Here is a 13,255-nt window from a genome sequence, read left to right as displayed (position 1 = left end):
TTGTTTGACATCGATTTCAATAAAAATTACAGAACTCTATATGAATAATACCATATATCTGACACATAATTTGTTCGAAAGTATGTATTCCGTGAGCTTTTTAGGTTTTCTTTGAAGACAAATTAACGAATTTTCGGATGATTACAACTCTCCAACAAGATAGCTGCAATATCCGCCATTGCTTTGTTATTCTGAACGCGTCATGGCTAAATGCAAAATAATGTCCACAGTAAAAATAGTACAAAAGTACAATATAAATAAAAGATAAACTCGTAAAAGGCGAGCATTATGTACACTTGGATGTAAATCATACGCGTAATAAAATCTATAAAAAACTAAATATCCCTGGGCATACCATTTGGTTTCTGGAAGGTCTTTAAAAGATACGTTTTCCATAAAGTATCTTAATTTCTGGGTGCATACAATTTTTTATGATGATGTCTATCAGAAGTTTTGCAAGCTTAATCTAAATTCAAACTATTTGTATGGTATCAGTACCAGTAACTTGAGTAAAATAACTGTATTTCAGTGCATACTTTTAAGATAGTTTAATTCATTTTAATAATTATTTATTATGCTCTGAAAAAAATAAGTAAAGGAGTAATATTATTTAATATTAAGATAATTAAAATTTACGAATTGTAATATTTTGTTAATATACCATGACAAGACCGAAGTGATTATGCATGTATCATATCGTATTCTAATATTATAACTATATTGTTATTACAATTATCAATGCGTCATTATTTGTATCATAATCACAAAATTGTTCTGTCACGCCATCTTGTCATACTATTGAGCAAAATAATTGCCATCGACATATTAATTGTTACTGACAGATATACGCACAGTTATTAATTCCAGTATATTTTCTCAAATTTTCGGCGGTCTTGCCACTTTGATATTATCGGCTCGTTTCACATAGATGCGTATCATACGCGCGTATTACGACTTACTTTTTTTTTAAGTTTATACGCACCACTCCGACTATGGTGTACATTTCTCTCGTATTGTGACAGCTACATACTTGTTTGATGTAAACTGAAACACACGCGAACGAAACGCGTCCGCGCGAAACGGGCTTAAGGTCTAATCGTTTCCATCGTTCAATATTTTATGTAGCTCCAACAGCCAAGATGTAAAAGTATAATTTATACGACCTTTAAATAAATATAATAAACACTATTGCGTACATAGCGAAATAACTAATTAGTAATTAATAATTATTAACCGCAATAATTACTGTTCTTCGTTTGTATTTTTCGAATTTTTAATAGTAACTCGCTTTTAGCCAGCCATCTACTCCTTTATGGCTCTAATAACTATAAAAAAAAATGAATAATTATATATTTTAACATTGTAGTACGTAGTATTGTAGTACACACGTACAATAGGTATTATTGTATAAACACTCAAGAATTTTCGAAGAATTTTAAATAAGTGTAATAATTGTAACGTCATATTCATATTATATTTTTTATTGTTTACTTACTCACGTATTTTATAAACAATATAATATAGTACTATAGTATACTCGGATTTAAGACAACAGCTCTTTCTTATTAGAATATTGTGTGCCAACTTTGCTTGTGAGTACTTATTCCATAATGAGTTACCGCGTACCGATTAAATATATTATTTTATTATTCATAAATGTTATAGTGTAGATAGGTATATAATTGTATTAATAAGCTAAAATAATGGCCATATTTTACTTTTGAGCAACAAAGGCTAAATAATTATTTGTTTGAATATAGGTAATATGTATTAGTTATAAATTATAAATTAAAACTATTCATTGTATTATTATTGTAAAGAAATACTTACCCAAAATATCATTATTTTAGTTGTTAACAGATCATAATAAAAATACAATAATTTTCTAAATATTATATTGTATACATAACAGTCTTAAGCAACTGATTTCGTCGTAATTAAATTAATTTTTAGCCCTCATAAAAACTAGCTCAGTGAGGCTCATTAAACATAATATATTTTATAAGTATTTGTAAATAAAAAAAATAATAACAAAAATTCAATTTTAGTAAGTAGTAAAATAAATAAATATTTTAAATATTAGAATAACAATAACTTTGCGGATGTTTTTAAATTTAAAAACTCTACGACAGTTTATTAATATATTTTTATCTATATATCTAAAAATGACCGTTTTACGTTAACACAAGTAATAGGCGCTTACCATAAATTAACAATATCGTATTAAAATATATCTTGCAAATCTCATACAAAATTTTAAAATAATCATAATATGCAAAATAAATGTGTGGATTTGAAATCTGTACTTATTTTCAAAAGAAAGTCATGTTGTAAAATAATTCTGATAGCACTATAAAAAATATATACATAGTAATTTATGTCTTTATGTCTGGATGTTTATATCTAAGCCCTAATTATCTGCAATGTTTGCCCAACATTCCTACGAAAATTGCTAATCGAGTTACTTAAGCTAATATCAATTTAACTAAATGTATAGGTAATTCAATTTAGTACAAATAATGTACTTTGTTTAATGCTTGCACAACTAATTATACACACATAGAATCTAATTCATAGAATTAACGTATTTTGCTTGATAATCGGCCGCGTGTATTATTAATATTATTATTCCTTGTCCGTTTTAATCTAAACATAAAGTAATATAATATTAAGCATTTATTTAAAAAAAAAAGTTCGATATTGGTTTGTAAATCAATATAAATATTTTATTGATTAATTATATTAAGACATATAAGTTTATAATAATATAAGCAACCGGTGGACGATGACCAACTGATTAAGTTAAAAATTTTTAAAAGGAGCAAAAAGCTCGTTAAAAGTGATTATCGACTGTGTGAACATTTTGAGTATGAATAAAATAACTAACTTTAGGCAAATTTTTCTTTAATCACGCCCAACGTATTAGTATATATATATAGTAGCCTAGTTTTAGTAGTGAGTCACTTCGGCTTTAAATCTTCTATTGATCACAACCACTGAACTACCTCAGAACGAAGTAAGTAAACACAGAAACGACAATAACGATGGTGACGACTAAAAAATTGTTGACATTACTGAGTCCGGTGATACTTATACCATGTAGTCTTGCCGACATTAAGATTTTCCATCAGCTACCTTTCTACCAACAACACGCGTTACGTTCAACCACCGTGAAAACACAGTACCTATTTGACAAATACAATATCCTAGTGTAAATATACGGCACTGGTAGCCGACAACGCACCGAGCTAACATGCAATTTTAATTGCCTATCCGGCAATTAAATTCCGGTAATAACATTTGCTACCGTAACATACTGTTATTGACGTACTCAGGAGATGAAGCAATAACGGTTTTCTACAATAATTATTCAAAAAAAATGTTTAAAAATCAATAAATAGATACTAAATGAGAGGTATATTAGTAGTTTTTAAAAGCATCAGGAAAAAAAATTAAAGAAAAAACTGAATTTTTTCTCAAAACAAGTTTTTAACAAAATCGTTTTGGTTTTTTTATTTTTTATTATTTTTTTTTTTTATTGAAATTTGTACAGTTTTCAAATAATTTTTTTACACTTCGCACAAACAATGTTAAAAGGTTAATAAAATACAATAAAATAAATTAAATGAATTAAATAAATTAGCAACATTTTAAAGACTTGAGAAAAGAAGCCATATTGTGTGGTGAAACTTTGTAAACTTTTGAATACTTTTTAATTTATTTCATAAACAAATAAAAGTAGATTATCGTAAATATTGGTAAAAATATTTTTCCTTGATCAAAAAACTAGAAGTAAAGAATCTTTTATAATCAAACATCTTCTTGAAAACTGTCAATACCATATAGAAACTAAAAAAAATGCTTAGGAATATCCAGCAACCATTTTTAAACCCTTAACCCAATCTAGGATAACATCGAAATCATCTCATTTTTCAAGTTTATTAATTGTTTAACCTAATATAAGAAAACTATTATATTCAACTATTTCAACCAAATATAGCATTAATATTTAATATTGTTGTAATCTAATAATATAAGTTGTTGAAGCTGTACTTAGAATGTTTGAAAATAAAATAATAATGTTTTCCATCAATATATTATAATATGATATGATATAAAATCAGGAACGAACTGGGTCGATGGGTAGGTGGGCTATTAGGATTTTTGACCTTACGATAATAGACTACGATAATAATTGTATATTTTAGTTGACAATAATTGAGGACACAAATTTTTTTTTTAAATTAAAGATGTTTGATTAATTGGGAAAGAAGAGAGCCACTAATTCTATCTGTCTAGGCTATTTCTATTATGAAATGTATCCTGGTATAACCTAAGCGGCTGGGTCTATGATTGTCCGGGCCGATTTTTTACGCTAATCCGCACCTGTATAAAAGGGATTCACGACAATTGAGCGCAGACAATTGAGCGCGTGACAATTGAGCGAAGACTATTGAGCACACGACAATTAAGCGCTCCGAAAATTAAGCGCTAAGACAATTAAGCGCAATATATAAAAAATAATAAATAAATAAAAAATATATTATAATAAATTTAAGTCATAGAATGATTAATAATATTATATCTGAATACAAAATGTCAAACAAAAAATGTATAATAATAATTTAAAAAAATAAAAAAGTAGGCATAGTATAATTTATAATACATTATGAGCCAAGTTAAACTATTAAATATTTTGAGCAATGCCTTTTAAAAACTCTTCAGTTGATCTAGAATGAAATTGTTCACAAATATTTTTTATCCTTAATCCTGAATCTTTGTATTTTTTTTTTCTTGGTTTTGGTTCATTACCTGCAATAAATTGATGAATTCTCACGCGATTCAACTTTTCCTCTTTTTTTAGAGCGTCGATAAATTTCCAAATTGATGGATGAACTGCATTTAAAATTGATTTAAATGAATTATGCCATCCTTCAATAGCATTGTTGGTCCTTGGTATATCATTTTTAATCAACTCATAACAGTTCCATAATTTTATAGAAAACTTTGGAGACCTTCGTTGCCTGTTACGACTTATACGACCTATCCACATGTCTTCGAAATAATCTAAGAAAGGTGTTAATATTGTTTCATGTTCTATATAAAAATCAGTTTGTAATTGGTCTTCGAATGCAGTAATAACAAACTCTGGAGGAACATATGCTAATGCATTTAACATTTTAATATTTAATGCAAACTCGGAATTTTCACGGTATTTTATGGCAAGTCCTGTGTTTTGAATATGTCTCCATATAGATTGACAAAAGTGGAAAAAACAGCCATTTATTTCTGTTTGAACAGATTTATTTATAATTTTATCATTTCGTGAACAGCAGTTAGTAAAATATTATAGCGCTTAATTGTCGCAGTGCCCAATTTTCCCCGCGCTCAATAGTCTTCGCCCAATTGTCTGCGCTCAATTGTCGCGCGCTAAATTGTCGGGACACCGTATAAAAGATCTTAGATTGATAGATCTCTGCTTAGAATCAACGTCATCGACGTTGTTGTATAATTGTGTAATATGCATAGTATTTTAATGACTTGTATTTATTTAATATATATATAATTAATTTTCATTTAGATATATTTCATTATCTGCGTAACGTATAACTGAAATTATAATATACGTCATATAATCAAAAAACCAATATTTTTCACAATATATTCTACACATTTTCTTTAAACTAAAATAAATTTCTGATGAATATATAAATAAAAAAAAATTATAAGTATAAAAATATTTAATGTAGTATAACTTTTAAGTTTAAATATTTAATAAATAAATTCATAAACTTTGTTAAATTTGGGTGGTGCAATAGAATCGTACTGTGTAAAATGAAAAACATGTCCATAAGTTGTAAATTAATTTTCCATTTTATAAAAATTTCTTTTTAAAAGAGACTTAGAAGTCCATAATTTCAATTATACCAATAAATATTCTTTTTTCAATTTAATTATACTTATTACTTAAAATCATGTTAAAATTTTCTGTCAATTTGTTTAGCTAAAACTTGAGAAAATAAATTAATAGATTGTATAATAATATTACGTCATTATAGCTTATTGACTAATTGCAAGTTTCAATAAAATAATAAAAATATATCAACATATTATAAATCATACAACCAAGCTTTTAATATAATAATATATTTTGTAAAGATATGTTATGTCATAATTTAAACTTTAAAGGTATCGTTATAACATAAAGTTTTAAATATAATTAATAAAATATTAATAGATATCTGTATTTCATAAAATTATCGTTATAATAGCAATGATGATTTTTATATTTTATGGTATACAAATTATAATACCTAAGTTTTCAATAATAATGTATAAAATCGTTTAAATAGATCTAATATCAAATTAAAATAAATATTTTCATTGAATTAATTCCATTTAAACATCTTTTTAAACAAAATTCTTACACAAAATTTATATTTAAAAATGTTCAATATCCTCTTTTTTCTATTTCGTTTTTAATCCAGTACATAAAACCGGCCACGTTAACATAAGCCGCGGGTATATCTGCTAAACCGCAATTAATACCCCAAGCTACAATACCAACTTGAACTAAATGATCTGGATCATCTTTGTATGGACACATTAACGGACTGCCGCCATCACCCTGCTCACAAAATATTAAGTTAGTTAGTCAAGCGAGATTTTTAAATATAATATGAATACCTAATTTCTTATAATAATTCAAACAAATTAATTAAAAATAAAATAAACTGTTTTATTTTTATATATAAAATCATACATTTCTCTAAATGATTAAATTTTATCTATAAATAAAATGATATATTTCAAAAGTCAATTATCTATATTTGATTTTGATGATAATAAAGTATAAACTGAACACAGGACCTAGGTAATTGATAATTGCCTTTGTTTTTCGTACCCGAATGTGTGTAATATAATAGTTATTATTACTTATATATTATTGTATTCAATGATAAATTAGCGCATTTAAATAGATTCTGAATAATGATAACCAATAGTTTCAAAATAAATATAAAATAATATTATAGTTAAAATATTTTTGTTAGTGAAATTAGCTAACAGAAAGTATATTGCTATACTTTTAAACGAGAATAAAATAATAGTATTATAACTTATTATTTATACGATTTTGCTTTTAGTAGTTGAATAATATTATAATGAAATATGATTATCAGCTACTCAAGCCATATTGTATCAAATGTATAATCTTAAATTTAATTACGTATTAGATTGTATTAATTCAACTAACTAAAAAATAACATACACTCCCATTTAATCCCTTCTTAAATCTAAACTAAATAAAGGATATCTTACTTTACACGTGTCTTTCCCTTCTTGACCACCGGCGCATATAAAACTATCGTGCAATACAAATTTTGGTCCAAGTCTAGTGGTTCTGAGAATGTCCATGCATTTACTTCGAGGAACAATCGGAAGTTCAACCTTTTTCAATATACTGACTTGATATTGACCAAATTCTTCTACAAAATAAAATATTTAATTTATGATTGTTATTTCGTAGCTTTTATTTTTTTGAATTTTTTTTATTAAGTATATCCACCTACTAGTTTTTCCCGATTCTGTTTTCTTAACAATAGTATAGTTATTGTAAGAAACAGTTTTACCCCAACCACTCGAGTAACACATATCATTTATAAAAATATCATTTGTCGAAGGTAAGCATATAAGTTGGATATTATCTTGCAAAGAAAATGGATTTTCGACAAATATTAAAGCCACGTCATTATAAAGTCCTCCTGCGTAGTAATCAGGATGAGTAACGATTTTTGATACTCTACGATCTTGGTGACTAAGTAATTCTTTTTCTGTTTTTAAATCCCATTCACCTGCACGAACGACCAAAGTTGAAATATCTTTCCTAAAAAAAAAAAGACTAATAATAAAACATCAATTTTTATAAAATAACTTATTAATATATAAACAAGCTGATAAGAAATTGTTGTTTCAAAAATACTTTAGATTTCAATGTAAGTTATTGTATTCAATACTATATAAAAAAATTAGTTTGAGAAAATTAAAATGCATTTAACTTGTATACAATGCTTAGATATTTTATTTAAAATAACTTAAAAATAAGTTTCTATTTGAAGTTGCTTTATTAAATAATAAGAGATAAATGATTACTTTATCACGCAATGAGCGGCTGTTAAAATTACGTCTTTTTCGATTAACGAACCCCCACAATTCAATACGAGATTTTTTTCGCCGTCTTTTGATAATTCTTCTTTAAATATAGCTATCATTGAAGGAAATTCGCCAAACTGTGATTCACCATCAACTGCATTTCCAATTCTAAAACCAGCTCCATATTTATTCCAAGTACCACATTTATGTTTTTCGTGATGATCATTAGAGGTTTTATCAGATTCAGTTGAAACAATATATTCAGGAGTAATCGATTTTTCTGTCACCTCATGTACAGATGGTTCCTTAGTGAAATACCCTGATTGGCCGTCATGTGGATTTTTTGTGTAATCTTCTGTTTGGCCATCGTAAGGTTTTTTAGTATACTCATCTTTTTGGCCGTCATGTGGGTTTTTTGTGTAATCTTCCGTTTGGCTATCGTAAGGTTTTTTAGTATGCTCATCTGTTTGGCCATCGTAAGGTTTTTTAGTGTGCTCATCTGTTTGGCCATCATAAGGCTTTTTAGTATATTCATCTGTTTTGCCATCGTATGGTTCTTTAGTATAATCTCCTGTATGGCCATCATATGGTTTTTTAGTGTGCTCATCTGTTTGGCCATCGTATGGCTTTTTAGTGTAGTCTTCATTATTGCTAACATGTGGTTCTTTTGTATAACCTTCTGTATGCTCATCAAATGGCTTCTTAGTATAATCTTCATTTGAACCATACGACGGCTTTTTAGTAACATCTATTTGGTCAATAATCGGTTCTTTGCTATAATCTTCAGGACTAACACAATTACAGTTACTACTTGTAGTATCATCTGGATTATTTAACTGATACTTTTCGGTTGAAGTGATTTTTGTATCATTGCAACAAACGTCAAAATAACTTTGACATGGAGCTACGTTAATTCTGAAACATAAAAATGTAAAACAAATTTTTAATAGACTTTTAATAGTACTAAAAATTCTATATTTATGTTTAAAAATATTGAAAAATATTATGAATTTTAAGACATTTAATTAAAAATAATATTTTAGGAAACTTGAATGTATACACATGGTGTGGGAAATGTTTACCACTACTGTAAACACACTATTTGTTGTGCAATATTTTTTATTAGATATATTATCTTCTATAAATAAAATACAATTTTTGTGTTATGTATGTGTATTTATATGATATATTATACAACTAAGTCTATAGCTTATTAATAAAAAAAAAAAAAAATGCCCTTAGAATTTAGAAACCAATTATTAAATTTTGCATTTTGATGTATAAAAAACAGTAGAAAAATGAATTAATTTAACTATGAAAAGTGAAGTTATACAACTAAAATTTTAGATTTATTTACAAATACGAATCCTATACACAATTTAAAAAAGCTGTAAATCAACATATTCAAAATAATCTAAAATATATATACGTATAATATATCTAAAGATCATAGAACTGTACCTCGTATATAATATTAACGATCATATTTGAATATTATATTTTGTAATTTAAATTATTAACAAGAAAAATGGATTGAAAAATAAAAATTATTATGTAAGTATTTAAATATTACACAAAAAATTGCTTAAGCACAAAATACCTATACTGTTTTATTGATAAAAATAAAAATAATTTAGCGAAGTCTTACCTTACATCTATAAGCTCGTTACCATCAGGAGCCGCTTTATAAGTTTTGCACTGATGATAAGGTGTGCAGTTACAATCGTCATCATCATTTTCATCTGTTAGAGTTGTAGTCTCCAAAATGGTCGTTAACTTGAGTCCCGTCGTGGACTGTAATTCAGATGCCAAGAAACCGATCACTGTTGTATGTGTAACAGATAATGGTCCGATTACCAATGATGAAACTATTCCGGTAAACAAAATCAAACCAAAAATCTGCATGATGTAATTCTGTAAACCATTTTTAAATAATATTAAAGTTAATTATAAATAATATGAATACAATTTTGAAATTATTTCAGTCATCTTAGATTAAATTTTTTTTTTTCAAAATATTTGTAGTATTATAAGTATACTTAGTTTAAGTCATTAAATTATTCAAGTTTCATGTATAGTATTGTTATTTGATAATAATTTTAAAACGTATTTGGATAAAATTCAACATTAGTACTATATACGGTAACTACTGAATTTTTATTAAATTGTATGTTTTTTCACAATTTACTTACCATGGTCAATGCAATTAGTTCAATAAAAAATTTCGTGTATCTATTATATTCTAATAATATAAATAAATAAAAATTATCCACAAAACGTGGTTATTATTTTATCTGATGAATAATATTATTTAAATAAATTTTAATAAAAATAATTTTTATGCACATAAAATTCTTAACCACTTGTTGCGATTTGTGTTTCCGCATCAACAATAAGCTCGATAGAAATATGATGTGCACATTTTATAATATTTAAAGTAGATATTCATTAATAACTTGAAATCCTTGAATCCAGTTTTTAAATGATAAACAACGTGTTTTTTTTGTTTAGAACACAAAATTCTTTTTACGTCATGTGTTTATATTAATTAATTGGATACTATAAGTACTTAAAACCAGATTTTTTTTTATTCTTCAAACACCTAAGACAATGATTAAAAACAGGATTTTTGCAATATCAAAATAAATTAGATTCATAATAATATCATAACTGTAAAGTTTAGATCCATTTAAAATAATTTAATAGTAATCATCTAAGAAATTAATAATTTTTTTTTCTGATTAGTGTGATTTACTACTAGAGTGAATTTGAATGATTAAACCATTTGAAGTGTTTGATTGTGCAAGTGATGTATTGATCGTATTCTATCAAAATTGTCAGTTTACGATTATATAGTAATGCAAAAACCTTATCCATAGCACACTGTCCGTAACATATTCACTAAAACTAAACACAACATACAAATCATACAATATTTATAAATTATATTTCATTTATTTCATTCGTTCAATATTTTATATTTCTTCATAAAAATCTATAAGGAAAAACATTCTATTTCAATAAAAAGCAAAAAAAATAACGAAAAAATGATTTAATAAATTGAAACATTTTAAAATACTATATATTATACTTCAATAATAAATTTATAACATAAAGTGAGAAAAACCTATAGTAATATCTTCATAATAACTAAAAAACTAAAATAAAATTTACTCAAAGCACTTGTGGCTTTGTTTGCTTGTATGTATGTCGAACACTGATTTGTAATAAATTCTCTTGTATGATATTAAGGTATTCAGTATTGTCCACTGTCCAGCAAGCCACCTTCCATTGGTTTTATTTTATTTTTATTGAGTACCACTCCTAAAATAAGAAATTTTTTTAGCCGTCGTTGAATTATGGTATCTACAAGTCACTAGGAATTATTCACAATTGCGATTTGTAAGATATTTATTTAATTAATTATATACATGGTTAATTATTTTGCATTCATTGTATCCTGTGCCATTGTTAAAATGCACTTATGAAATTCAATATTATAAATATTTTTGTAACATAAATGGTACATCTATATTTTATTTTATTTTTATATTAAATTATTAATTGTAAATGAACGTCACAAAAATATTTTATTCCTCTATTTGTACAAATCTAAATCTTAAATTATATAATTATATTATATTTTATTATTATAATTTTAAGTTCACATAAAAATGTTTTTCAAGAGTTGCTATAACTAATGATATTAAGTGTCAAATAAAAATATGAATATTCATAAAAGTTAAATTAAAATGTATTAGAACGATAAAAGGTCCAAGTAAAAATATTCAAGTAAATATTACCAGAGTATATAAATAATAAATTTACCAACAATTTTTGTTTAGTTTTTATCTTAAATAACTTAGCAATTTAAATAAATAACAATCTAATTATTTGATAATAATATTTAAATAAAACAAAAAATTATATTTAATTTCCAAACTTCCGAAAAAAAAAATAAATATTTTCAATTTTGAATGCACTTAAAAATAATAAAATTATGTACCAATGTATAACAATCAGTTGGTACAAAACAATATAATATAAACCAAAGCATTTAATTATTTCCAATAATACATTACTCGTTAGTCCTAACTGATAAATTATAATATTTTAAAAGTAATTAAGAAATAACCTGTTATAAATATTGTATATTAATGCATTAAATATAGATACTTATTTACATTGTTACATATAGTGAATTTTTGTTACAGAACAAATATGAAAATAATAAAATAATAATCATCTATTATTCAACAATAAAATCAATTGTTGACAATAAAGTATTATATAAAAAAAGTTGATTAAATTTTGTTTTTAGTATCAAGGACCAACAAAAAATAAATGTAAATAATAGTATTTTAATTTAATTTATGCTTATTATATATTAATTATATGTACCTACATTCGTTTTATAATGAAGTCCATACGTTATTCTTTTGTATCATTTTTAAAATTATCTAATCATAAATAATATTATGTAGATAAATTGATTATTAAACATAAAATGAAAGCTCTTAGAAACATTCATCGTTTTATATTATAACATACTCGTATGTTTTAACAGTGACGTAGTCAGATTCCTGTATGATGGGGAAGGGTATAAAAAAAACTAAAAATTGTATGTTTATCTGTTAACTTTAATATTTACTTTGTTTCATTCTTAACTTTAAGAATATTATACATATTTATATTTTAATTAAATATAAAAATATGCTCTTATATAAGTATTGATAAAATTATGATGATCAATACGATGATATAAAATATATTAGCATCTTACTCTCCGATTTACGCCTTTCTTAAGCGTGGAATTCGTAAAACTCCTAAAACATTATTCAATACAAAACTCATAAAACCAGTATAATTTTTTTTTTTTTTAAACACACATTTATTTAAACCCGAATAAATTACCCTATTTAATCTAAACCTGATTAATTTTTATTTTACAAATTTCATGTCACGGTAATTTAAAATTAGGTATAAGTACACGTATACTTTGTGGTTAATTTGATTTTGTAGTAACTATTGACAATATTATACCTACAATCAATTGGGATTAATTACTAAATATTTATGGCGATAAACATGCATTAAAATGTAT

General features: G+C 25.2%; 1 protein-coding gene across 1 annotated transcript; it reads right to left on the bottom strand.

Annotated features, from left to right (window-relative positions):
- Window positions 1-6,444: 6,444 nt before the first annotated feature.
- On the bottom strand, window positions 6,445-10,378 carry LOC112593561 (spermosin-like). Its single transcript, XM_025338015.1, has 6 exons — window positions 10,344-10,378; window positions 9,800-10,065; window positions 8,152-9,066; window positions 7,572-7,885; window positions 7,321-7,487; window positions 6,445-6,628 (listed from the first exon to the last, which is right to left on the bottom strand). The coding sequence occupies exons 1-6, from the start codon at window positions 10,344-10,346 to the stop codon at window positions 6,452-6,454; spliced, it is 1,842 nt and encodes a 613-aa protein (XP_025193800.1). The 5' UTR covers window positions 10,347-10,378; the 3' UTR covers window positions 6,445-6,451.
- Between the last annotated feature and the right edge of the window lie 2,877 nt (window positions 10,379-13,255).

The sequence above is a fragment of the Melanaphis sacchari genome, unplaced genomic scaffold (assembly GCF_002803265.2).
Source record: "Melanaphis sacchari strain LSU unplaced genomic scaffold, SCAv2.0 Contig20_pilon_pilon, whole genome shotgun sequence".
NCBI lineage: Eukaryota > Metazoa > Arthropoda > Insecta > Hemiptera > Aphididae > Melanaphis > Melanaphis sacchari.
Note: the sequence above shows the minus strand (reverse complement) of the source record. Positions and strands in the feature narration are given on the sequence as shown.

Bases quoted from the DNA above. Each gene is read 5' to 3' on its own strand.
- LOC112593561 (XM_025338015.1), bottom strand. The intron at 7,488-7,571 runs GTAGGTGGATAT...TTTATTTTGTAG, and splicing joins AACAGAATCGGGAAAAACTA to AAGAATTTGGTCAATATCAA. The intron at 6,629-7,320 runs GTAAGATATCCT...TTTTGTGAGCAG, and splicing joins AAGGGAAAGACACGTGTAAA to GGTGATGGCGGCAGTCCGTT.